Genomic DNA, 27859 nt, shown 5'->3' on the forward strand with positions numbered 1-27859 from the left:
AAAAGTTACACCTGGTATTTACAGCTACACCAAATAGCAAATATGTTCTATAAGAAAGCAATTATTGTAATGCACATTTCTATAAGCTTCATCCAGAAATTAATATGTTTTAGCTGAACTCAACTAATTATGGGGAAAAAAATTAAATTGTTGTCACGTGTGTTTGTTACTGATGCATTAGCTGCAGAAATATCGTTATTTTTTTATTTTATAGATCTGTACAGTGGGCAAATACCTTTTGGGTTCCCGGGCAGAGGTATTGGCTGGTAGAACAGACCAGAGAAAGTTCTAACCTAAAAATATATATTATTGATTACTTCTGAAAAAGCCACTAGGTTGGTGGTTATCTGTTCAGCAAAAGGAAGAGAGTTCAATGTTTTTGCAGTAAGACACGAAAAAGACTTTACACCAGTCTGGAATTCTCAGATAGGAGACATTTTTAAAAGTTGAACTGAAGCAGTGCTCAGAACGGTAGAAAGAGAACATGCTGTGGATAAATTAATGATTATGACGGGCATCAAGCCTCCTAAATGCTCTTGACGCTTTGAGATTGGAAGTCAATTAGCTTGTATTAAACAAAGGTAAATGGAAGTTCTGCAATCATCTTCAATAGAGCCACTGTACTTTGCAAAAACCGGTAGAAGTCCTACTTAGAGTAAGTTGAAATAATCAAGCCAACTTCTAATATTACCTGAATAACTGTGACATTAACATCTGCAGGAAGAAACAGAAGAATCTTCTTTAATACTTTCAAACAGTAAAATCACAAGTGTCAAATTTGGGGACTTGAGATCTGAAGGTAATTTTGTGATAAAATGTGAGCCCCAGTATTGAGCTATTGTACAGCACCACAACAACTTAGTCGTTTTGCAATGGCATTTCAATTGTGGTCCCCTGGGTATGTGAGACAGAAATATTCCAGCGTTCAGAGTTTAAAGTATCTTCATCTTAATGAACAGTTGTGTCCGTACATAAATCCTTTACCACAAGAACATTCGATTTTGACATGAGGTAAGAAACCGACTTGAAAATTGTTTTGCAAAGTCTTCATTGGTATATTTCTATGCGTTTCTTGAAGAAAAATTAGACCTCTTCCCCAGTTCCTACTGGGGCATCAATTATCCTTCCTGCAGACATTTCTGATGGTTCCTGAATAATATTGAATTGCTACCCTTCATTTATTTCGCTGTGTCTGATTTCTCACCAGTTCGGTTGTTAATATCTTTCTTTATCCTAACTTATAAAATTAAGGATTTGTTGTTTAACTTCCTGAATGTTTTTTTTGATGTCGATTAAAATCACTTTTCCTACTGAAGTCTTTGTCACATTCTTTACATTTGTACGGTCTCTCGCCTGTATGTATTCTTATGTGACCATCCAGGTTATATTTGCGATTGAAGGTTTTGTGACAGAACGTACATGCAAATGTCTTTTCCCCTGAATGTGTCCTAAAGTGGGTGATAAGATGACTTTTCTCAAAGAAACGTTTCTCACATTCAGTGCAGGCATATGTCCTCTCTCTTGAAGTGGTTCGTATCTGCCCACCAATCTCCCCTGCCGGGTTGAAGTTCTCATCACATTCAGGAAAAGTATACATATTCTGGCTTTGCTGAGTGTTTGGAAGGTAATTAGCAAACTGTGAATTTGTCTGATTGCTCTCACATTCACTATAATTTTCTGAATTTCCAACATTGGAGCTTCCCAGATATACATCAAAATGTGCCTGATTGTGAAAACTGCTTTCACATTGAGCAGGTTGTTCTCCAGCGATTGACCAATCTTGGCCTCTTGAGTCTGTCTCCATGTGAGAGTTGTGAGCCACTTTTTCACTGGTTTTCACTAATAAAGTTTTAATTGGTGGCATTTCTTCATGACATTTTAATAAATTAGCAACTTTTTCGGGTCTCTTCATTCTTTTGCTGCCTGCAAAATTTAAAACGAGACAATCATTAGCTGTTTAGACATAAGAGGTAATGTTTTTCCCCACACAGTTAATGAACATAGAAATGGCATAATATATAGGATAAAGTACTCCCTGCCAACACGATTAGGATATTGCAAGTCACAGAGGAGTTCTATGACCATGTAGAGGAATGAATCTGAAGTTAGAGGATATTTTAATCCTTAAAATACATGGTCACACCATCAACTTTCTCACAAACCAATTAAATATGTGATGCTTAGCTCTTTCTTATGAAAGAGTATGTTTGCAAATATGAAGATTAGAAATACAATCTCCAGTGCAAAATTAAACACATGAGGAACGCTGTTAAATATTTGTTGCAAAAGATATTAAAATCAGTTTAATACAAGTCTGTTGTTAAAAAAAGGCACAGTAGCTTGAAATGTACAGAAACAAGCAGAAATATTCGAACTTCTAGAATAACATAAGGAGTGAAAATATAAAACATGCTGCCATATCTCCCTGCTGCTTGTCACTGTGCAGCTAGAATAACAAAGCAGAAGACAGAAAAACATTTAATTTTAGTTCTTAAAATAGCTGCTTCAATTACGCTTCGTGACCTGATATGCTTTTCACCTCGGCTACTGGCTTTGCAACAGCCATTGTGACATCAGAACTCAACAAAGTACAGTTAAGAGGCTATCTAATTTATTTATGATGGGTGACTGGATATGTTACCAGATGACTGTTATGAAGAAATTAGACACCGTTTTTTAGACAGGGATTGCAGAATTGTGTATTATTAAGATAACTTTGCAACGCACCCTTCAATTCTGAGTTGAGCTAATGAAGAAAAAGATTTTTATATGGCGATGCCTAAAGAAGATATTCCTAGCAAAATGTCATGTGTTAAAAATTTTCATTGAATATATTTAAGCATGTTTTTGTTGACATTTACTTCACTAAGTAATTTTGATTGCTAAAAAAGGGAGACAACAGAGTGCACATATATCACAGGGATGAAAAGAGGAGCATAGCAATTCTTGTTATAAATATTTGTAAATAAATTCCCACAAATATGCTACATCAACCCATTTGGCATAGTAACAGCCACACTACATAATTGCACTTAAAATAATTTTGAAGGTTAAACACCCCTATATCAGATGCTAAAGCAACGTCCTTCTGGAACAATTAGGCTTTCAGTCTATCAAATTATCAAAATTCATGTTAAAAAAATATTGAAGGCCATACTGTCACTTCTCTGACTGTACCTACTTGCAGGTGGAAATAACGTTATTACAACAAGCCACGATGCTGGATACCGTCACCACATATGATATTCCCGGTTTCATCCCACAGCAACCCTGGTTGTTCAGAATAAAATAACTTGCAATTGAAAGCAATCTGAATGAAGGCCGAATCAAGGCAGCTGGGGCACCCTTCAGATAACACAACAAGGTGCAGATGTACAACCGTTTTTTGTGGTTGCAAAGGGGAATTCGGCCTGTTTGCGACTGCAATATTGGTCTGCCCTATGCAAAAACAATATTTTGGGAGTCGGTAACCTGTTATTGACTTGCAGAATATGGTTTGCGACTCGCTATTAAGGAAGGGGCGTGCCAAGGGCATGCCTTCCTAATAGCGAGTGTACCCGCAATGCATGATTGTTTTGCGACCGCATTTGCACTTTACCACCTACTTCAAGTAGGTGGTAAGCCACTCGCAAACAAAAAGGGGTTTCCAGGGGACCCCTACCCCTTTGTGAGTTTGTCCGAACATATCTTTTAAGAGCAAGTAGTGGTTCCAGAGACCACTGCCTACCCTTACACCATGAAACCGCAACTTTTCATTTTTTTTTCTTTAATTGCATCCCGTTTTCCTTTCAGGAAAATGGGCTGCATTAAAAAAAACTGCTTTATTGAAAAAGAAGTCCCAGACATTGTGGTCTGCTCACCTCCGCAGGCCACCATCCCTAGGAGTGCTACCCATTCCTACTGGAGTAACAAATATCACCTGCCTCATGAATATTAATGAGGCAGGCTATTTGCAACCCCATTAGGAACCGCTAACAGTATCTGTGACACTGGTGTACATTGCATTTTGCGAGTCGCAAAATATAAGGGTCGCACATCTGGCCCCAAACTTGCCCTGGTCGCGTTACATGCGCCCTGAAGTGTTACCTCTTTACAAACTAGAGAATGGCCAAACAAAGTTTCACATTCGTTTCCACTAAGAAATAGTTCTGTTTCCCCACATTCTGTCACCTGTAATCGAAAGGCAGGACCCATGTCTCGTGTATAAATTTCTCCCTTAACGCCTCATATCTGCCCACTTGAAAATGTTTCAAACAAAACGTAATATGAAACATAGAAATTGGCAGTGAGATAAATCATTTGATTGACCATACATCAGATGGTGTCTTAACTACTGTGAAAGGCAATTTCTCTAAATGCTCTGTGCCTAACATTGTTCAATTTGTGTCTTTTTTCGCCATTATTTACTGTGAGCGTGTTAAATTATAAGGCAAAAATAAGTACATTGCGTTCAGGTATTTCCAGGGCACACAATTAGATTTTAAAATCTGCAACGTCCAATTTAATTGCATAATCGATTTAAGCGGACTTTGCACGTGCTGGGCGAGGGACATGTCACTAGGTATGATAATGATTGCCGAGGACACAATGATAGTCAGAGAATAAATTCTAGTTGATAATGTGGGCATTCCATCATAAGTAACAGCCAAAGCCTTTTCCAAATTAGCCCTTTCAATTCCTCATAAAAATTCCGCAGCTTCCTGCGGGCAAACTTTCCAAAGTTCATTGTCTATGGCATATAGAAGAGGGGCATGGCTTACCAGCCGAAGATGGCAAGATGCGTGAGCCTGCAGCTCTGTGCCAGCCCTACATTAATCCTGTCTGACTGCAGGGGCAGCCTTATGCATGTGCAAGCTGTGCACCTGCACAGGACCACCAAACCCCAGGGGCCACCACGCCAATATATATCCTTAATATAATAATCCTCTGAGGATGGATACGTATTTGCGTGGCGGCCCCTGGCAGGGATTTGGCGGCCTCCGGCTCTGTTCCACTTTCAAACACCCTGACCCCCTCTCTTCACTGGCCTCCTCGCTCCGCCCCGCCCGGACCCCCTCTTCCGGGGCCCCCTACCTATGCTCCCTGTCCAGGGCCACCATGAGCCTAGAGCCGCCCCTGCTGACTGAGCCTGCACCTCAAGCATAACAGTGCCGTAGACACTAGCCCGGGACTATGGGTGCCGTGTGATAGTTTGGGGCAGCGGAGGATCTTCTACTGTCTCATGGATGGGAGAGACGATGAGTGGTGGCCATGTTGACGCATTGAATTAGTGGACCCACGAGCCTCTGAGAAGGGAGGCAGCACAGAGCGGACAGCGTAAAGGACGTTAAACCAGGGGGTCGCTGAAGCAGAGAGCCGAGCGGTCCCTGTGTGTGACACCGGGACAGATAACGTGGCGCTGGAGCCGGCCGCAGCATAGACTCGTTTCGGCAATGAGAGAGCGAGGGGCCGAATGAGGCTGAGCAGCAGTCCAGCACGTAAGCCTCTGGAGCAGAATCAGAAAGGCAGTGGCTGAAACTGATGGGAGAGACAACCCAAGAGGGATCGGTGGCGGACCCCTGCCCTGATAAGAGGTTAGGCTCTCCTGATCGGAGTAAGTCATGGGGGCAACAAGACTGCAGTACATCTTGGACTGCCAGAAGACAGCCAAGACCTAAACATCCAAGAGCTGGGAGAAGCCCCGAGCCCCCCGGGTGGCTTAAATGAGACTCTCCATTGGGAAGCAGGGTGGAGATACCAAAGACCAGGCAGGACCTGGGACCGAACTGAGGCCCATCACCCTGACCGTAGAGAGCACCCCTAATGGACAGAAATCAGCAACACTGCTGCTGCCAGCCTCCGCTTATAGGAGGAGAGAACTGAGCTGACTCTGGTGACTCCTGGTGCCCTCTCACAGGGAAAGCACGACCAAACTGAGAGGCACTAATTATTGGAGATTAGACTCACTCCCTGACAGAAGGGAAGCCCACACCAAGAACTAATGCCGTGGAGGCATTGGGAGACCACGAGGACAACCTTCAGCCCCACCTAGGGCGAGGAAGAGAGATCAATCTATAGTGCACACCCCCTGCCTGCGAGATGCCACTCTTCCACAGTGATGACGATGGTTAGTGAGACCTGGGGAACATCCTAGACTATAGACTATGGCTACCCCGGGGCGCATCTGAGACCTGGTGGGGCACTAACAGGGGGCATGCTGATAAGCCTGTTTGAACTTCAGGCTCCCCCCTGGGTCCTCATTAGTTGGCCTTCACCTGTACCCTTGTTGTTTCCATAAGATCAAGATAAAGACTGTGGCATCAAGCCCACAGGAACACTTGCAGAAATGGGGGAGTCTGTGGCTGCACAGAGACACGGGTCGGAAACCCCTGGAGACCCACTGCAACAGCAGCTAACCAAAAATACTTGAAGTCATCGAGGATACCATAGCCATGTTACACCAAGACATCAGCAGTGTGTCTGTGGGGCTTGTCCTACTATGGGCAGAACACTATAAACTAGCAGATAGAGTCAAGGTTGTGGAGGCAACCCACGTTGACCTCCATCCTGCGCAAGAAAGACCTCCCTCCAGGTGGCTGAACTCACGGAGACGATGTGTGCACTGGAACGTAGAGCTGAAGACGCCGAAGGGCACAATAGGCACAACAATATACAAGTGGTGGGTCTGCAAGGGGGGGGTGGACCCAAGGACATGATCGTCTACCTAGAACACTAATTCAAAACGGTGGTCAGCCCAGAAGGTCTCTCTGCATTTTACACACTCAAACAAGCTCAGAGAGTGCTGGCCCTGCCACAGGCGCCCGGATGCTCTCCACACCCAGTGGTGGCACGCCTCCTTCACTTTAAAGATAGAGACGCCCTGCTCTACAAAGCCAGAACCACGGACCCCTTCACAGTCAAAAATAGCAAAGTATCCATATTCCCTAGTAAAAACGATGGACGTGCAGATAAAGAGAGCATCCTTTATTGAAGTTAAGAGAGCCCTGCAGGAAGAGGCAATACTTTCTGATATTTCCCGCTAGGTTGATTATCATCCTAGATGGTAAAACTCTTTTCTGCGAAGACCCAGCTGAGGCCAGGGAATGCATAGAAACTTATAAAGAGGGGACATTGCCTCCGAGGGTCCTAGCTAGACCTAAAAACGAAGGGGAGATGAGAAAAAAACCTGGAAATGACCCAGGAAAGGACTGGCAAAGAAACAGAGCCCTTCGCTGATCGAGAAAGAGAGAGCAACGGCTATCCAGGCAGTAGCAACACTTTTGAAGGGGTCTGAGAACACCTCAGAGCATGATTCCCATCAATGAAGGTAACTGAAGCATCAGAATCAGAGTCCTCCCAAGCTGACAGTACACAGATGCCTGATGTTACCCACAGGACAGCTTACGACATCATTTAAAGAACTGTTACTGAAGAGAAGCAGTGCCTGTCTGCCCATATGACATCCTCAAATGGCGCAAGACGTAAGAAATTGTAGATTGATATGGGCATGGCCAGATGCGTTTGGGCGCGGACAGACCTTATACGGACTGAAGCCCACCCCTCATTGAGGGACTGACTCAAGGTTGGGTCAGATCTTTGAATTCAATAAGATGGTTCACTTATGGTTTGGGCGGCTGGCTGTTGCCAGCCTGCTTTTGGGATTGGGAGTTACACTTGGGGCAAAGTGACCAATTTTATATTACACTTCATTGGTTTACATGCATGTGTGGCCTGATTTGGAACATTTTGGTGGGTGGAGGGGAGGCGCGGGAGGGGGGTTCACACTATCCGATCAGCAATGGCAATGACGCGTTACACTGAAAGATATACGACATGGCAAGTCTGCGGGTTGGAATTGGCAAACAAGCGCCACAATGTACATAGGTATCTACGCAAGCGCGGAGTGCGGATAGACATGTTGCAAGAGACACATTTTATCCAAAGTGAGGTACAAGCTCTGCGCAAGCGGTGGAGAGGCCAGGTGTTCGCCACCTCATTCTTGGCGTTTGCAAGAGGAGCGCTGACGTGGGTGAGGGCAGGAATCCCATTTGAACCCCAGTGGACGCTCACTGATAAGAAGGGTCGCTATATTCTGGTAACAGGCCAGATGTATGGACGGGATATAACATTTGCCAGTGTGTATGTCCCTAATCAGGACCAGTTCCCCTTCCTCCACAAGCTGTCAGCCCTCTTGGCAGACCTAGCAGCAGCAAACCTTCTCATTGGGAGGGATTTTAAATGTGTATCAGATGTTTTGCTTAACATATTGAGCCCTCCTTTATCGGAAACCCAAGCCTAATGTAATGCTGCCGGGTTAAGAGATTGGATGACACACTGGGGATTGGAAGATGTGTGGAGGACACAGCACCCCTCAATATGGGATTACTCCTTTCACTCACCCTTTTACTGAGTGCACACACCGTTGGATGCCTTTCTGCTCCCATGCTTTATGCAGTACTGTTCCCCACACTGAATACCTGGGGCACACAATATGAGATCATTGCCCCTTGTTATTGGAGTTTAAGCCACTAGGTACTCGCCTCCTGGTCCCCCTATGGCGGCTTAAACTGAAGGCATTGGAAGATAAACAGAGAAACACTCCGTACTGCTATTACCAACTACCAATTACTTTGTAGATAACGTGCAAACAGCGTCCACTAGGTCGATAGAATGGGATGCGTTTAAGACTGTAGTACGGGGACACTGTCTGGGCCAATAGCGGAAATTACATGCAGAACTACAGATGCTAGAAGACACATTGCATTGGCTAGGAAATATGACGGGTACGGACTTCAAAGATACTGAGGGTTTAAAAGAAGGCACAATAATTGCATGACGCAGCCCTAGAGCGATCTCAGTGCCATGATTTTAGAGAATACCATACAAGAGTTTAAGAAGGGAGGCTGGGCAGACTTTTAGCATGGTTGATAAAGGCGGAGTCCTGAAGCTCCCCGATTACAAGGATAATGGGAAGGGAGGGTGACAGTCCATGAGCCTGAAGGAATAAATGCAACATTTTGTGATCATTATAGAAACTTATATGGCATGCCACCTTTGAACCCATAAGTGGCACAGAGTGAATTCTTGAAGGATTTACCACTACAGAAACTAGACGCCCAGTTTAGGGACGAGCTGGGTTGATCTGTGACAGAACATGAAATTAGAGCTGCCATCTAAAGTATGGCTACCGGGAAGACCCCAGGGCCAGACGGCCTCCCAGCAGAATTTTACTCCAGCTATGACTCGGTGTTGGTCCCCAGATTAGTGGCACTGTATGCAGAGGCTTTAAGGCTTGGACGGCTTTCGGACTCCCTATGTGATGCAGTGGGAATTCCTCCCCCCAAAACTACTTTCTCTGTGGCCTCTCCACGAGACCTGCTATCCATGCTTAACAGATTGTAAAATCCTCAGTAAGATTATGGCGCTTTGCCTACTCCTGCACATGCCTGTCCTGGAATACATCACTTAACTTGCAGAGATTATATTCAGTGCTATACCACCCAGATACCCGATCCTCCTGCAAGCAGCGCTATTGTCGATAGACCTGGAAAAGGCCTTTTTGAAACAGTGAGATGGGATTACGTACTTGAAATGATGCGACAAATGGACATGGGACATGACAGGTTAAAATGGATGATGCTGCTGACCGATAGGACAGTATCCCAGCAATATGAAGTCCATCGGGGGAATAGACAGGGTTGTCCCCTATCTCCACACTTGTTTGCATTAGCAATTGAACCACTAGCCACGATGTTCAGACAGGGCGGAGACAGAATAGGGATACTCATACAAGGGCATAACCACATCAGCTCTTTGTATGCCAACGACTTACTAATTGACTTGAAAGATGTAACGGTGGGCACTAATTCGGCCCTTGACTTACTGAGTAAATTCGACTGAGTGTCCGGCTTAAAAGTTAATAGAAGTAAGACTTACATATTACTGATGGACTCCTCTCTTCCCAGGCATCCATACCTCCAGGCGGAGCACAACTGGGCCCAGTGCACTTTTAGATATCTGGGGATTTAGATCTACCATTCTTAGGAAGATTGCCAAGAGGGCAACCTTGGAAAAGCACTTCGGTCCCGAAGACCCAGTGTCACTTTTTGGCGTTTGTTGCGTTTACCCTTCATGGCCCGGATCTCTTTATCTAAAAGGGTCATGTTCCCATGCCCATTATAATATTTTATTGACCTCCCGATCACGACTCTGACCGGCTGATTTTCAGCTAGACTCTCTTGAGGGATCTTGTTTGGGACGAAGGCAGAGGCACAGTCTCCCTTACAACCCGGCAGCGCCCCATGAGTGACGGGGGACTGGGAGTGCCGAATTTTGAATAATACTTCTTGGCATCCCTACTACAATGGGTTGCCCAGTGGTTGGAAGGGATACGGATAGAAGACATGGACTAAACGGAGAGTGAAGCAGGTTTAACATGGCACCCAGCCAAGTTGCTCAACCCAAAATTGGGAACCCCAAACCATTCACCATTGGTAATGGCGGCCCTGCACTGCTGGCACAGAGGAGTGGTTAAGACAGTGGATGCGCCATTATATTCCCTAGTACTGACCCTGATCAGACTCCTGTATGGAGAACCAATTTCTATTTTCACAGTTGACCAACTGAAGGCCTGGAGTGAGGTTGAACTATCCATCGTGGGAGACCTCTATCTCAATGGCACCCGTACTCCTTTAGAAGACTTAATGACAAGTGCTGAACTCCCACCTGGCCTATTCTTCAGATATGAGACACTGTAGCACACCTTTCAGGAGTTGTGGGGTGGGGGTGGGGGGTATAGAGGAGCCCAAGATACACCAAGTGTTGCACTCTGTGTTGACCTTAGGTATGGCTGGTTATATGGTTCGCTATCTGAGGCAACCCGACACCCCCTGACGCAATTGCGTAGTCGTTGGGAGACGATACTAAAAAGGAATTCACTGATTCTGAATCAAACAGAGTGCTCGCACAACCTAGAACAGTAACTCGTAACACCAGATTGAAGTATACACAATTTAACTTCTTACACATGGCACATATGATGCCTCACAAGTTACAGTTTATGGTGGGGAAATCAGAAGTTGCCCAGATGTGGCCAGGAAGATGCAGACTTTGCCCACATGACACAGGCATACACAAGCCTTAAACCATTCTGGGAGGCCATGGTCAGCGCAGCACATACAACTCTGGGGTGCACACTAACCCCTAGTGTTGAGGTTTGCCTACAGGGGCTCTTTACACATCCCCGAAGTAAAAGGTTGGGAATAGATTCCTAGAGTTGACCTTGGACCTAGGAGAATAGCCATGGCCTCGAAGTACGCAAAGGGCCCAAAGATAGAAGATTGGCGATGGGATGTGAAACAGTGGGCTAGTGCAGAGGGAAGGGCACTGAGCAGAGAGGAAGCAAGGGGCCTACAGAAATGCCCCATTGCGGAGCTGTGGAGAGAGGCCCTAGACACCTGAGACCCGAGAGAAACCAAGACTCAGAAGATAGCCACCGAGACACGTCCCAGACTAGTAACTGGCATGCGCACATGGAGGGTGGATAGACAAGATGAGTAATCCCGACCCCCCCCCCCCCCACATGAAAGGAGAAAACGCGTCGCACATAGAAGTCAGCCAGGAGAGAATATGCAGGGTCAGAGCACGATGGAGGGTATATAAATAACTAACGCACTTAGAAACCCAGAAATCGGCCAAGTCAAGGCGACGAAAATGGGCTGCGAGCCGAGAGGCGTGCCATCCCAACATTGACCCTTTGTTTCCCGTCTCACCTTTTCCTCCCCTTGCCAGAGATAACTTGTAAAACAAATAAGATAAATAACAGATCCTGTAAGACACCGGATAGCCATGCATGGGTTAGTTAAATGTTCCAGTTTAGGCAACAACTTTTTTTTCTTTGTTAATTCTTTCATTTAAATGTAAAGGCACTATCACTGAGCAATCCCCACAGAGGCTCCTATTTTGAACAAATTACACCATCAAAATAGCACAGACCTATAAACCTTGACATATACACAGTTGGATACTACACTGTAATCTAATAGAGAGTATAATAAAATGTTATGATTGTAACTGTCTGATTGCAAATATGATAAATGCCAATACATAAATGTTACAAAAAAGTATATGGCATATAGAGAGCGTTTATGACATTGCGATCTAGGACCTAACAAGAAATTCTTGTACATCCATGTCATCATAAAGGACAGTCAAGTGTTCCTTAAGGATATTTAAAGTTGAATGTTTGTAACGAAGCAGGAAAGTGTACCCCCCGGGAATGGTGGAGCCCGTGCCCTGCTGACTGTGCATTTCCGCCTTCTCCACAGACCAATGAGTGGGAGGACGGATTGACCGAACTGGACGGCGAGGGAGAAGAGAGCGGTTTCTTTAAGTGGGCGTTTTCACCTAAGGAGGAAGGCCCGGCACCGAAGGACGTCACAGCAACCGGATTGGTGAAAAACCAGGAAGTACTGTACACGGGGTGTGTAATCACCCCGGAGGAGAAGGCGGGAGCGGAAGGGACGGAGTGGAGCGGTCGAAGCGGTGACGGAGAAGAAGACAGAGAGTACCCGGAAGAACAGCGCGGAGAAAACGGAGGGTCCGAGACAAGAGGAGAGCCAGGAGGCCACCGACCCCGCGAACCGCCGTGCCACACTCCCGAGGGAGGAGTGTGGCTGTCACAGGTACGGCGGCGTTGGGCAGCCTGGGTGGGGAGACGGAGTGCTAGAGAGTAGCAGTGTAAATATCCCTGTTTGTCCCTTCCCTCTGTGCTTTTCCTACCCTTCTGCTACCTTTTTCCTTCCCTGTTTCCCCACTCAAACCCCCCTATACTTCGTTCACGGAGCACTGTGTTTAGAGCACGCCTGAGTCACTGGGTTCACCCCTCACTTTCCCCGGGTCCCTTGGTGCACCTCCCCTAGAGGACTGTGACCTAACGGCCTCCCTTCTTGTTGGTCTTTTTCATGTGGCGGAGCCAACTGTAACCGGAGTGAAGATCCCCCTATCCTAGTGAGAAAGAAAGGGAGAAGACCAGCGCCACGGACCCCAGTACCTTTGCCCGGGAGAGACTGACCTTCAGGACCAGAAAGACCTTAATGTCAAAGCCCATACGAACCATAAAAATAAAACCTTCTTTGAATCCCACACCTGGTGTCACGGTCGTCCCTACTCCCACGTCCACACTGGTGTCAGAAGTGGGATCAGCCCCATCAGAAGCGACCATGGCAATGGAACAGGTGATACAGACTCTCATAGAAGGTCAACAAAAGCTAGAATGGGCAATAAGCTAACAGATCAACACCGCTGATGCCGACCGGGACTTGTTCCGGACCTCTATGTCACAGCAAATGGACACCCTACAAAAGGTAGTACAAGCCTAAAGCACCTCCTCTCCCTTGGACAGAAGGCCAGTCGGACCCCACCCTTCAGGAGTGGCCTTACAGAAATATGTGGTCGGGGAAGACCCCGACGCTTTCCTGTTAAACTTTGAACGTGCGGCAAGAGCTTGTGGGTGGCCTAAAGAAAAATGGCCCTTGTTCTTGGCCCCGTTACTGACCGGAGAAGCACAGACTGCCTATCAGGTAGCAAACCATTCTGGAACGTCCTCCTATGCCGACATAAAAGCGGTAGTCCTGGACCACCTAGGGATGGACGCGGAAGCATACAGGCTCCGTTTCAGAAAGGAGAAGGGAATCACAGGAGAGAATCCCAAAACCATGTATCTACGTGTCAAGATGGCCGCAGAGAAATGGCTCAGACCTGACATCAGGAGCAAGGAGGAAGTCATGTCCAGCATCATACTTGAACAGTTTATGGAGGTTTTGCCTTATGGCACGCAGAGATGGTTAAGGCAACACCCCGGTCTAAAGGCGGCTCAAGCCATTGAGATGGCAGCCAACTATAACAGGGCAGCACCCCGTACTTTTCCATGGGATACCGAAAGAAGCAATAAATCTACTCCTACTCCGTCCAAAACAGAGAAAAAGAAGACGGTCCCAGAACCACTCAAACCACGCCCATTTAAACCAGAGGGACCCACTATGAAGGGGCCCCAGTGCTTCGAATGCGGAGAGTGGGGTCACATAGCCAGGATGTGTCCCCAACGAAGACCCTCAGAAGAACCCATGGAGGTCGGCTATATTCCCAGGGCCGTGATGTACACCGCCGAAATGGGCCCTTCATTTTACGTACGGGTACGGGTAAATAAGAAATTAGTGAAAGCCTTACTTGATTCAGGATGTCGGCAGTCAGTCGTCCAGGAACGGCTGTTACACCCCACCCAAATAGGCCACGAAGGTACAGTCCACATTAGGTGCGTTCACGGTGACGTCAAACCTTACCCTATGGCCCGCATAACCCTGCACCCGATAGGTAGGGAACCATGTTCTGTGAAAGTGGGAGTGGTCCGATCCTTGCAGAGGAGTTGATAATAGGAGTAGACAATCCAGATTTCCTATCTCTATTTAAAAGGGAGTTAAAAGACCACCCTGCAGGGGCTTACCTGTCCATAGAACCCTGGGTGATAGATAGAGGGTTCAAATTTGCACAGGCCAACGATCCCTCCCTATTAAATGCGTGGAAGGCGGCTCACCTTTCTCAGACCTCTCCTACCGAGGGATACCCCAAATTCAGAATGGAAAACGACCTACTCTATAGAGAAGGGAAAGAAGGGGAGCCAACCCAACTAGTGGTACCAAAGGATTTTAGGGAGCAGATTCTTTTCTACGCCCACACCCACCTAACTGCTGGGCATAGTGGAGCTGTGAAAACGACACAGAACATATTGCGGCTCTTTTATTGGCCAGGTATATACAAGGAGGCAGAGAACTACTGTAGACAATGCGAGGTGTGCCAAAAGAAGAACCTAACCCGACCACCAGCGGTACCCCTACAACCCCTACCGATAATAGGCAACCCATGGGACAGGGTGGGGATGGACTTAATTGGTCCCTTACCCCGCACGTCAAGAGGACATACATATGCCCTCGTGGTGGTTGACTACAACACAAGGTTCCCAGAGGCCTTTGCCCTCAGTGCCCCGACTACCAAGAACGTAGCTGACAAACTGGTGGAGTTATTCTCAAGGGTGGGGTTTCCACGCGATATCCTAACGGATCAGGGGACTCCCTTTGTTTCCCGGATGATGGGAGAGGTATGTAAGATGCTTGACCTCCATCACATCCGAACGTCCGCCTACCATCCCCAGACGGATGGCCTCGTAGAGAGGTATAACAGGACGTTAAAAACAACCCTCAAGAAGTTATTATCTGCCGAAAACAAGGACTGGGATAGGATGTTACCCCTAGCACTATATGTGGTGAGAGCACAGGTACAGAGCAGTTTGGGGTTTTCACCGTTTGAGCTACTGTACGGCCGTCAACCACGTTCTCTTTTGGAGATAACCAGGGAAGCCTGGGAAAGGGAGGAGGCCGCCGAACAGAGAAACCTTTTGGAGTATACCCAGCAGTTAAGATCCAGACTGGGAAAACTAAGGGATTTGGCATACTCGAACTTAGAAAAAGCCCAGACTACTCAAAGACGGTACTACGATAAGGGAAAGAAATGGAGGGCCCTAGGAATAGGGGATTGGGCCCTGGTGCTCCTACCCACTTCCACACAAAAATTTCGGAGTGAGTGGAAGGGCCCCTATGAGGTGGTAGAATCCTTTGGGCGTACCACATACAGTTTACAAATGTCACCTAACAGGAGACAAACCTTCCACATCAATCTCCTCAAGAGATGGCTAGGACAACACCCTCGCCCAGCCAATCTAACACTACCATCCGGTAGTACCGGGTCGACCTTGGAGCACCTTCCAGTGAACGCAGAGCTGACCGAGACAGAAAGAAAGGAGCTAACAAAGACTTTACACCCCTTCTCTCCGATCTTCTCAGACACCCCGGGTTGTACACATATGGCGGAACATCAAATCCACACAAAAGAAGGACAGGTAGTGAAACAGAGGGCCTATCGCATTCCAGCAGCAAAAAGGGCGGATGTGAGGGAGGAGGTGCAGGAAATGCTCAAGCTGGGGGTAACAAGACCTTCAAAAAGTAACTGGGTGTCTCCCATAGTCATGGTTCCTAAACCTGACGGGTCTACCAGTTTTTGCATGGACTTCCGAGCCCTGAATGCTGTGTCGTCTTTTGACGCATTTCCGATACCCCGGGTGGATGAACTAATAGAACGAATAGAGGGCGCTCGATATATAACCACACTTGACCTGACCAAGGGGTATTGGCAGGTTCCGCTCAGGGAGGAGGACCGACACAAAACTGCCTTTGCAACAGAAGACGGGCTCTTTGAATTCACTGTTCTCCCTTTCGGGCTCCATGGAGCCCCAGCCACATTCCAGCGTTTAATGAACACAGTGCTGGCTCCACACACCAAATACAGCTCGGTGTATCTTGACGATATAGTCATCTTTAGCACTTCTTGGGAGGAACATTTAAAACATATAACCAAAGTCCTAACTGCCTTACAGGCAGCCGGACTCCATGTGAATGCAAGGAAGTCAAGAGCAGCGTACCCAAAAGTAAAATACCTGGGGTTCATGCTAGGGGAAGGCGTTATAGCCCCTCAAGAGGAAAAGATCAAAGCCATAACCAACACTCCCTTCCCATCCACGAAAAGGGAACTGAGAGCATTCCTAGGTCTCATAGTATATTATAGACGCTTCATCAGGAACTTTGCAGACCTTTCTAGTCCCCTAACCAACCTCCTACAGAAAAACATAAGAAATACCCTTCCGAACCATCCCTCAGAGGAGGCCCATAAAGCATTCCAGTCCAGTCCCTAAAGAAAGCCCTTACTACGAGCCCAGTCCTCATTCCTCCGAACTATGGTAAACCCTTTTCCCTAGCCACAGATGCCTCAGATACTGGCATTGGGGCCGTGTTATCACAGGAAGGGGATGCGTTACATTCCTCCCCCCCTGGATTCTCCCGATCGGGGAGAATGGGCATCCTGGAGAGAAAATCGGCATTCCCATTGTCCACACCTTTCCGATGTACCACCGTGAAGGCAAAAGGTTGTAGGAATAGAAACCAGCGCAGTATTATGGTCTGAGTAAAGAACGAAGGCCTTACCCTCTAGGTAATACCTCAACTTTTCTATTGCCCATCGGATGGCCAGGCACTCTTTTTCCACCGTGGGATACTTCCGTTCCCTTGGATGGAGCTTCCTGCTTATGATCTTAAGTGATCTAGTCTTGGATTTCATTTGAAAACATCCGTGAGCTCCTCCTTTACACTAGCAAGGAGTTGTAGCTCCTTGGTTGCACTAGTGTGCGGCCGAGAGGAGATCCCCAAATGATGAAGCATGCCACTTCGGTGGTTGATAGGAATCCGTCCTCTTAATTGAGACTCCTTTCATGTTTATTGTCTCCTGTTGTATGCACTCTGTAATATTGGTCTAAAGACCTTTCTCTTTTGAGACTCGTGGATTTTTGTTGTTGTAATACTTACCATCCGTCTGAACCGGAAAATGAAGAATTATATGTACCATTCTGTACCATTTAGTTGAGCTGTTCCTCTGTGTAATTTGCAAACCATTGCCAATTGTCAAAAGATGCAATGAAGGAAATTTTGGTGTGTTCTTGTCTTTAATTATAACTAAACCTAGGCATGTTGTTTGCTATACTGTTTTGTTTAGAAAAAACATGTGTTTCAGCATAAGACAAGCTCTAAACAAAGCTTCATTGCCACGGACTTCCCAATTTCTTGTTACCTGAATTGATTTCAAATCAATATTGTCTTTCCAAAATGAATTAACCTTGTATGGACAGTTGAGAAATAAAGGAATCTGAATAGACCAATTTTGTTTCTGCCGCTGGGGAAAGGGAACGTTTAAAATAATAAGACACTGGGTTTGAGGGGTTGTTGCCAGAATAATATACAATCTTCTGCAGGTAAGTTTTTGAACTACCCACTGGTGGTTTTGGGCAATGTCCCCATTGTTTATAATGAAACAAAACAATTCGCCATAATTTGCCGAGGTAAGGTGCAGGTCTTCATATTCAAATACAGTCCATACATATTTTAAACACATAAGGAATTTGTAATGTTTTTGTAGGATCAAAAATATCAAATAGGACCATATCCCCAACAATTCAATATGGGACGGGAAATGCAGAAATGTTATGAAGGGACAGGTCTCTTCACACTTTATGTGATGAAGAATACGGCTTTAGTACCTCAGCTACCAGTTCAACAGCAGAGCGGTCTGGGAGATAATGTCCATTTAGAAGCAAAAAGAAAACTGTGACAAAGCCAGTCCAAATAAAGTGGAAGAGCAGTGAAATGGCAATTGAAATATATCCAAGGTGGAATCAGGTAGGTCTGTTTTAGCCAAAAAATAAATGCACAAATCCCATGCAATGGGGTGTCTGACAAATCTGAGGAAAAGTCATCAATATCGGCAAAATAGCCAGAGGCAGTCTATGCAAAAACAGCTAACTCACGGGATAAAGTGGAAATGATATTCATTTCCAAAGGTGGATCATAATAAATGATTTTATTGTTAAGAATGGCATATGGTGAATTTATGGTGTTAGCTGTAGTACAGGAAGTAGTAAAACTTCAGAATCAGATATCCCCTGTCGGGGAGTAGTAATTTCTGTATTATTTAATACTTGTAAATGTATTTCCTGTAATGTAGTGAGAGGAGGCAGGTAACTACCCAGGAGCCCTCATGGCCAACTGGTTAGGATTAGCCCCATGGTGCAGTTTGATCTATTGAGATGTTTATTTCTACAACCAGCAAGAGATGGCAAAAGTACTGTTCTGGTACCTTCAACTGCCAAGACTGTCATTGGTGCTCTATATGATGGACCAACCTCCTTCTTATCAACAATCTTCTCTCAACCTAGATCTCCAAGCTTTGGAATCTTTACAGGAGTTGCTGTTTGCACCTTTACTTTTTCAGTGGCAGAACGTTTAACTTTTTAATTGGAGTGCTCATCTCGGAAGTCTTGTAGTTCCTGTAAGACAGCGAAATCTTCATTGATGTCAAAAGGCGTATCTGGTGCCACTGAACATCTGAACACCGAACAGGACTTCATAGGAATTCTTGGGACCAAAGAATCTTCTATGCCGATTATTTAGAGCTCTCTGGATTCCATACAGATGATATATCCAACTACGACCTGAACCTAATACGCTAGCTGTTACAGACTGCTTTAAGTCATGGATTTTTCTTTCCAGTATCAAATTTCTCTCAGGATGATGGGGGAAGAATACTGCACAGTCACACCCAGGTTGCCCATGGCATACCGGTAAGCCCTAGAGGCAAACCCTGGCCCCTGGTCCGAGTGAAATGCAGCTACTGCATATGTCCCGATAAAGACTTGCAAATCTTTTGTAACAGTTCGAGTGCCAGCCAATCGCTATTGCCAAACTTATAGAAATCTAGAAAACAAATCCACTGCTAATAAGAATGAATTTAAGGGAGCCCCCGAGTTCAGAGGTCTACAGTAGTCGAGATAAACACAATACAATGGTTTGTTTGAAACTAGGAGAGCAGTCTGCGATGGGCATGTTGCGGTGGAAGCTTCTTTTTGTTGACAAATGTCACAACTAGGGACATATTGTTTTGTCTATTTGCAGAGAAGATGCCACCAATAGTATTGCTGTAGCCGTGAAACTATAGCCGCCACACCTGCATGGGCAGATGCTAATTCCTCATGAGCAGCTATGATTAATTCTAGCCTGCGGTCTGAATTTGGTACCACTCAATCCCCCACACCGGGAATACCTGCAAAATGAATGTTTTGGTTACTCAGTAGGTAGGAGTATTTTGCTGGATATTTTTTATGTAATGGCGTGCCAGTGCGTGAAGCCTTGACAGCTAGCTTAATGTCTCCATCCACTCTCGTATGAGAACGAGTAATTGCATCTATCACAGCAATCTGACCCGTTGCCTTTGCAGATTCATCTCCCAATGAATTCCCAGCAACATGTATTCCAACACTTTGGTGATTCGATGTATGAATAACATGAGACTGTGGCAAACATTCTTTTAGATGTGCCATCTTTCCCCGAAGCAATTTATGCTTGATAGCATTCCTTTCTGAGTCTCTGAATCCATTCAAGGGCCAATAGTGTAAGTGCTCATTAAAAGACTTGACACAATATTATGACTCACACATTATAAGTGTGGGGAATTCAGGATCAATATTTTCTAGTGCCAAAATTAAGCTTTGAGTTCAGGCAGCTGTGAAGTACAATCCCCTAGAGATTGTGTAAAAGTTTTGTGAGGGTGGAACACCCATTCCCTTATCACTCCAATGTACGCAGAACAAGCAGCGGAATATCGTTGTTTAGTCCCAACTGTGGGCTGGGCTGAACCATCAGTATAGACAATGATGTCATTCTGGTCAAGAGGTAAAACGTCATTGGGCACACGTTATTCTTGTTCAGTTTGTAAGAATTCTTTTATTTTTAGTGTGTGGTCAAAAACATAGTCTACATCAGTAGCAGTTAAGGAGGTGGTCCACTGTATCCATCTAGGGTGTAAGGTTTTTGAGTTATGAACGCTGGCCTTTGTGACAGCCTCTAGGGCTAAAATGGTAGTTACCGCAATCATGCGATTTCCCTGAGCCAATGTTCTTTACTTTTTAACAGCTGTCTGAACTGTAGTTAGTATTTTTTCTGTAGGTGCAAAATACATTTCTGCATTTGAATACAAATACGAATTATATGCAATCAGTGCAGTATCACCTTTATTGAAAGTGACATATGATTAGCCAGTGACTCCTACAATTATGCTGATCACCAAATTTGTGGTGTTGACATGAGTGTAAATGTTTGCATGCAAGCATGTCTGTTTGCAATGTTCTCAGAATATGTGTATGTTCTGATATCCAATGGGTACTTGCAAAGTCTGGACAGATTAATTCACAAAACTTTTTCACCCGCTGTGCATAGTTTGTTTGTTATACCAAAGTTAAGAAAACCCAAAAGTGATTGTAGCTTTTTTACTGTATCTGGTGGTTGTAAGAGTACACATTTCTTATAGAAATAGGAGCTAGGAGCTTTTGCCTTAATTTGATAACTTGCATCCTTTTAGAATAGGACACTGAGATAGGCATTTTTTGTTTTCTGGAAGTTGAATTTGTAGCATTGTTTAGCAAATCCCACAACTATGCAATCTACTCAGCTAAATGTGTAATTCATCATCCGTAAGGTATAAAAAGGATAATGCTTCTGAGTCAATTTTGTATACAATTGATGTTACTCGGGCAGAGAACAAACTTGATGCAGTCTACAAAATTGTTTTAGAGACCCTAATGCAGTTAAATCCCTGCATTCAGAAGCTATGTTTTGGCAGAAAAAGCCATTTGAAATGGCCAATGTTGTTTTGTATTATTTACTGACATCATTAGTGCTGCACTGTGTGCATTTTGAACTGCAAATGTGTGTGTATGGCTGTTTAAATGGCTGTAACCTAAGACCAAGCGATATGAATGATTTGGTTTCACTACTGGAAATGAAGGATTGCTCATTGGTGAGCTACAAGGCTTAATTATGCCTTGATAGTCTAGTTGTGTTCAAATGTCTCTAGCAGGGTGTTTACCTTTATGCTTAATATGGTATTGCGGTTGAACTTGCGGGCTAGACCATATAGGTTTGACTTGATAAGGTGAATCTTGATCGTAGTCTACGCGATTGCGGTATAATGCCGGGGTGTTTGCAAGGGTCCATTCCATGGCATACTCTTGTTTGACAGATTCTGGAACTAGGGCGGAGAAAGATGGTATTTTTAGCTCTTCCCCTTGTGGGACTTACCAAACAAACTCTGGAGGCCAATCCCTTTCAGCCAAGAGAATTTTTTTGTATATTTAAGATTTAAATGTTCCCAAAACATTACAATAATGGTACATGGTATATCACCCTCAATTTGGATGTTCAAACCAAACTACCTATCTGGAAAGCTAACCAGCTGATCTGGTGTTTCCACCTAAATAAAAACATTAGTTGCCTTTGCCACCAGAAACTCTTGAAGAGTCTGGCGAACTATCATGACCTCTGCCACGCTGTCTAACATTGTCAGTGCCCAGTTATTTTTCTGAAGCAGCGTCCTCAATATGTGTGGCATATTTAATGGAAATATCTGCCACTTTATTCTTTCTGAATTGAGGCTTTTGTTGAGGCAGTTTATCTTCTTTTTTTATGATGATGTCAGATGAGCATTGTGAGTCCTTTCTCAGTTTCACAGACTCTTAAAAATAATCTCTTCATACAGTAATTTGTATGTCATTATTGTTTGACAGCCATACAGAGTGCCGTTCACTGACGAGATATGGTTACGTTTAGATATCTAATATCGCTAATGGTCCTTAGTGCCCTGACTAAAAATGAGATCAGTGTCATCTTATGTACTGCATGAAAGTGAGAGCACATGACTAAATTAAAGTCTCACCCCTGAGGTATTCATAAACAAGGGACAAAATGGATCCTTTGGTACCCTACAATAACAATACTATAGAGCTCATGTGGCATTAATGATACATGCTCACTGGAGCAGGACTGGGATAATCTAGGGGCAGTGGTTCAGCTACTTGGACTTTATGTACACTTATCTAACACCCATATATTAGGCAGTAGCTCAGGGTGCTTTTCAGTAACAAGAAGTAGCTCTCACTACAGAAAAACTGGAAGTCCCCTGATCTAGGTCTCTCTGAACATATGGGCTTCAGCTAACTTCCCAAAAGGTACTGATCTCCTCTTTGGGGCCAGCTTGTGTTGAGCCCGCTTCAAAGAAGAGGTTGGGTGTTATGCTGTTGCTCGCAGAACAGGCCACTTTCATTAGAATATAATCTTTCTCGGCCTTCACTCCTGATGTTATATCATTTTGCAGTCCATTAGAGAGCCTCTGAAATTTCATTCACTATAAGACTTTGTGCAGGCTGGTCCAGTCGTTTCTGAACCTGTAGTTCACAGTTGGGACAAGTTAACAATCGCCTAACGCAATTTCCTCCGACTCTAGGGCTGCTACGTGCCCAAGAATACCCCACCTTGTTAATGTGAATTCTGAATTATGATCCGTCCTATATGAAACTCATCCCCTCACATCTTTGTTGTTCAGAAATGCCATAGCATGACACTCATTGTTTGTGATTAATATACATTCTGAAACCCAGGTTTGCTTACATGTAATGCATCAAACAGTCCTGAACATACCCCACCACTTTAATATTACATGTTTCAATGTAGAAATTGGAATGTTCTTTGAATCCCTAAATAGTGATTTATGATGCATGCAGTAATGTGACAAGGCACCATCCTCTTAAACCGTTGGCAATGTATCAATCTAAAAACCTTACACATTTCTGAACAACACACATACACTAGCAAGCCTGGAAAAGAAAGTCTTGCCCCTTGAACCTCACAAATAGACAATCTCTGACATCCTACATCCATTTGTGAAACCTGCTCTGGCATGGCAGAAACAAATTCGAGCATGTTCCTGAATAAGGGCAGTAAACAGTCTGGTAAAACATACATGTATCAGTTCAGCACTGGTTTGAACGTGTGATTTCCTACAGATGTTGCCACGAGAAAATAGTGCATGCAAAAATACCAGGACCAAGTTCTGCCTAAAACCTGTGATTACAAATCAGATGCAAACTGTTAGCAAACTGAATCCCAGTGTAATGTGTGTGGTACCCATGATCTGAAATTGGGCTCCAACAGTGTGAACAAGATTTCAAATTTAGTATTGAACTCACAAGGAGGCAGCGAGTCTACATGACACACTGTACTCCAATTTTCTTGTTTCAATATGCAATATTATTTTATTACACGTTTATAAAGCACCCACACTACAGTGAGGCACATCAAAGTACTAAAGGGGAGAGTGAGTTAGACTGAGTCAACACAATGGATCCATAGTTGGCAGAAGGTAAAGCGCTGGATATCACCTGGATCCATAGGCAGAGGGGACAAATATGTTTTCTATGCTTTTCCGAACTGTATTTTTTCAGATTTCTGTTGTAGGAGAAGCAGTAAGAGTTCCAGAGAATAGAGCATTACATATGTAGTGATCCTACATTGTAAAAACTGTAACATGGAGCGATAGAAGTCTCAAAAGATGGAAGCTTCAGGGATCATGTTCAATATGAAACGTGCACCCACAGAGCTTTACACTGGCTCACTGTTGCAAGCAGAATTTAGTTCAAGGTGCTCTTTATCACCCAGAAAGCATTCCATTTACTCCTGCATCTCACTTCCTAATTGTCCCGCCACATCTTCATGTACATACAATATTCTTAGGAAATTCACTTATCAGTCCACATTTCCAAGCTGTAAGATTGGGAGGTAAATCTCAATAGTAAGTAATCTTTATTGCTCAGTTAATTAAAACCGTTGCAAAGAGTAGCATATAATACATTATTTAAATACAATTGTTAAAATAAGATATAAAATGATAATAGCTTCATGTGACAAATAGAACTTTCTACAGAGATTTACGTTTCTTTCACACTGAACATGGATTAAAAAAAGTAAGTCCCTTATATAGCCTAAGGTGGCTGTGTTAAAAGTCTTGCTCCTGGGTTTTAGCCGCGCTGCGATGTAGGCTTAGTACATAAAAGATTGTTATTCGAGGGAGTCATTTAGTTCATAGCGCTCAGCTTCTACTATTTTGTTGTATGCCGCTGGCATTCGGGTGGCTGTGCCTTTGCCCATACTGAATAGGTAGTTAGATTTTCTTTGCCCCTTTGGGTTTGCTTCATCCATTGTCTGCCTTCTGTCATTCTTTTTAAAAATTTTGAAAACCTTTATTGCGCAAGTAAAGCATACAAATACGGGCCTACAACCAATCAGGCCGGCCACAACACAATATAAGCGCACGAAATCAGAATCGAAATTCTCCAGCAGTTTCTCAGCAGTATACAAACAATCATTCCACAGTAAGGGACCCGATACAACCGCTAGGAGCAGGATATGGCTGAGATACCCGCCACCCCCTCTCAACACAATCCCCAAGGATGGGAAACCGGAAACAGTTCTGAAGTTTTTGGAAGACGGGAGGGAGTAACCCTCCCGGCCGTATTTATTAAAATATGAAACAAAATTAAAACATTAAATAAACAGTTTCATATTATGTACAATTTCAATACCACATTGCGATGTTTGGCTAACCTTAACAGATTCTCTAATACAAAGGTTCTCCTAGCCGAACTAACATCCTACAAAACATTTACTTGAAATTTTGAAATTGTACATCCTAACGTTTAAGGGCCAACGGCAAGGTCGTAACCGGTGTCAAGATCCCTAACCCAGAAATATCGCCCTCACTTGTGAGGGGCGGCCCAGAGGCGTACCTCAAGTGCAATTACCAATTTCCCTTGACTTGACGGGGGCCCCAATAAAACTCGACGCCACTTAGAGGTCGTACGAGGACTCGTGTGAGGTATCTAGAAGGTAGCGTAGACCCCCCCCAAACCCCACACAACTTACCACATCTGCCGTCGCAGACGTCCTGGCCCCGGGAAATTCCCCAGGAGGGGGCTGTAACCCCTCCTACCCAGGAAGGGGCCTTGACCGCCTTTCCTTTTCTTTCGGCGACCCATCCTTAGAAGGGACCGCCTCCCCGTTGAGGGGCCAATGGCCACCTCCCCCGAGCGCTCCCATCCGTGCTGGGTGACGCCCACTCATAGGGATCTTCCAATTAGTGCTCACCGATCATGACCTTACCGCCCGACCAAAATAAATACGACAATGCTAACTAAATGACTAAACTAAAAAGACAGTAGCAACTACAATTTTATTAAAAGCATGCTTACCAATGAACACTAAAGCAGAATTTCTTTATTTGCTAAACGTAACACAAATCGACCATTCTTTATTACATACTCAAAATCATCACGATAATACCACAACCTGTAAACGAAAATCAGAGTTATCCATCAACTTTATTCAAAAAACCACTTGCTGTCCTCAGGGGCTGGTGGGTGGGTCAAAATTGGCTCTTCGTTCCGTCTCGAGCACACGTGCAGCGAGGAGGTGCAGCTTCAGAGCACAGGAACAAGAGGATGCCTTCTGATCTTGCTTCTCCTTTTATCCGTCTTCAGGGCGGGCGTAAACCCGCCCCTGCCTGCCCCAAGGGCGTGGCCAGCCGCGTCAGTGTCTAGGCCAACCCACTCTAGGGCGGGAAAAGGCGCGCCCCGGCTACGCCGCTTCGGGCATACCAGCCGAGACTCGCCTCCCGCCCAAGATGGCTTCCCGGGGGGATCGTGGTACTCCGCCATACGTTCGGGGGGACCGAGTGGTCGCCCCTTTCCATATGGCTGAGATACCCGCCACCCCCTCTCAACACAATCCCCAAGGATGGGAAACCGGAAACAGTTCTGAAGTTTTTGGAAGACGGGAGGGAGTAACCCTCCCGGCCGTATTTATTAAAATATGAAACAAAATTAAAACATTAAATAAACAGTTTCATATTATGTACAATTTCATTACCACATTGCGATGTTTGGCTAACCTTAACAGATTCTCTAATACAAAGGTTCTCCTAGCCGAACTAACATCCTACAAAACATTTACTTGAAATTTTGAAATTGTACATCCTAACGTTTAAGGGCCAACGGCAAGGTCGTAACCGGTGTCAAGATCCCTAACCCAGAAATATCGCCCTCACTTGTGAGGGGCGGCCCAGAGGCGTACCTCAAGTGCAATTACCAATTTCCCTTGACTTGACGGGGGCCCCAATAAAACTCGACGCCACTTAGAGGTCGTACGAGGACTCGTGTGAGGTATCTAGAAGGTAGCGTAGACCCCCCCCCAAACCCCACACAACTTACCACATCTGCCGTCGCAGACGTCCTGGCCCCGGGAAATTCCCCAGGAGGGGGCTGTAACCCCTCCTACCCAGGAAGGGGCCTTGACCGCCTTTCCTTTTCTTTCGGCGACCCATCCTTAGAAGGGACCGCCTCCCCGTTGAGGGGCCAATGGCCACCTCCCCCGAGCGCTCCCATCCGTGCTGGGTGACGCCCACTCATAGGGATCTTCCAATTAGTGCTCACCGATCATGACCTTACCGCCACAGGCCGGATAGTTGACCGGCTATCCGGACCCGCCACAACACTCCTACCTAAAGGTCATGGTGTAACGTTTTTAGCCATGCTAAGAAGTCTCCTATGAGTAACTCATTCCCCACCCGAGACAAATGCACTCCATCCCCCAAATACATACTGTCATCATTAATACACCCATGCGAAATAGAATGCAGTGTCTTGGAACGGAACAGCCTACTCACTTTGTTATTAAGCTTTCTAACAGAATGATTTAAAGCAGGAACCGAAATAGCCCCCCGCCACACTTTTCGTGGGATCATATGGGACCATGCAATTGTGCACCCTGGAACTCTCCTCGCTAACCAACTTACAGTGGAAAGCATCGCCTCAAGAAGAAGTCGTCTACCAGTGGTGACCAAATCATTACCCCCAAGATGTACTATGACTACAGACGGCGGTGACCTCGTCCGCCCTAGCAAACCCTCAAAAAATGATTGAAACTGGTCAATACAGAGACCGCCTCTTCCGTAGAAGGACACACTGTACCCGTATTCCCCAGCTACGTGAATCATATCACCTGCCTTGAATACGTCTGCGGCACGTCTCACGTATGAGTGGCCCACGACCCACACCTCCTTTTTCACAGCCGGTGATGTCTGACCGCTGGCCCGGTGTTGGGTCGACTGCAAAGTTCGCCCCGCCTCGTAGGCTTGCGCAACTGAAAACCAAACAAAAACAAGAAGCGTGAGTACATTGTTACAGCTTCACAACATGTGCAACCGCACATACCTTTTATAACAATTGGAGGACCAACGCCCCACCCGTTTAACTTGTTCAACATTCAGACCCCTGGCTGTAGCTTCT

The 27859-nt window shown here is 45.2% G+C and overlaps 1 protein-coding gene across 2 annotated transcripts in view; it reads right to left on the minus strand.

Moving 5' to 3' along the window:
• Positions 1-424: 424 nt before the first annotated feature.
• The window catches only part of LOC147703510 (uncharacterized), a 172481-nt gene continuing 145046 nt past the window's right edge, over positions 425-27859 (minus strand). Inside the window, exon 11 of one of the 2 annotated variants that reach the window (XM_086931879.1) lies at positions 425-1923. In XM_086931879.1, the coding sequence (XP_086788005.1) occupies positions 1262-1923 (662 nt within the window). In that variant the 3' untranslated portion in view covers positions 425-1261. The remainder of the gene's footprint in view (positions 1924-27859) is intronic. The other variant, XM_086931878.1, reaches the window with a different exon arrangement.

The sequence above is a fragment of the Lissotriton vulgaris genome, chromosome 7 (assembly GCF_964263255.1).
Source record: "Lissotriton vulgaris chromosome 7, aLisVul1.2, whole genome shotgun sequence".
In the NCBI taxonomy this organism is placed as follows: domain Eukaryota; kingdom Metazoa; phylum Chordata; class Amphibia; order Caudata; family Salamandridae; genus Lissotriton; species Lissotriton vulgaris.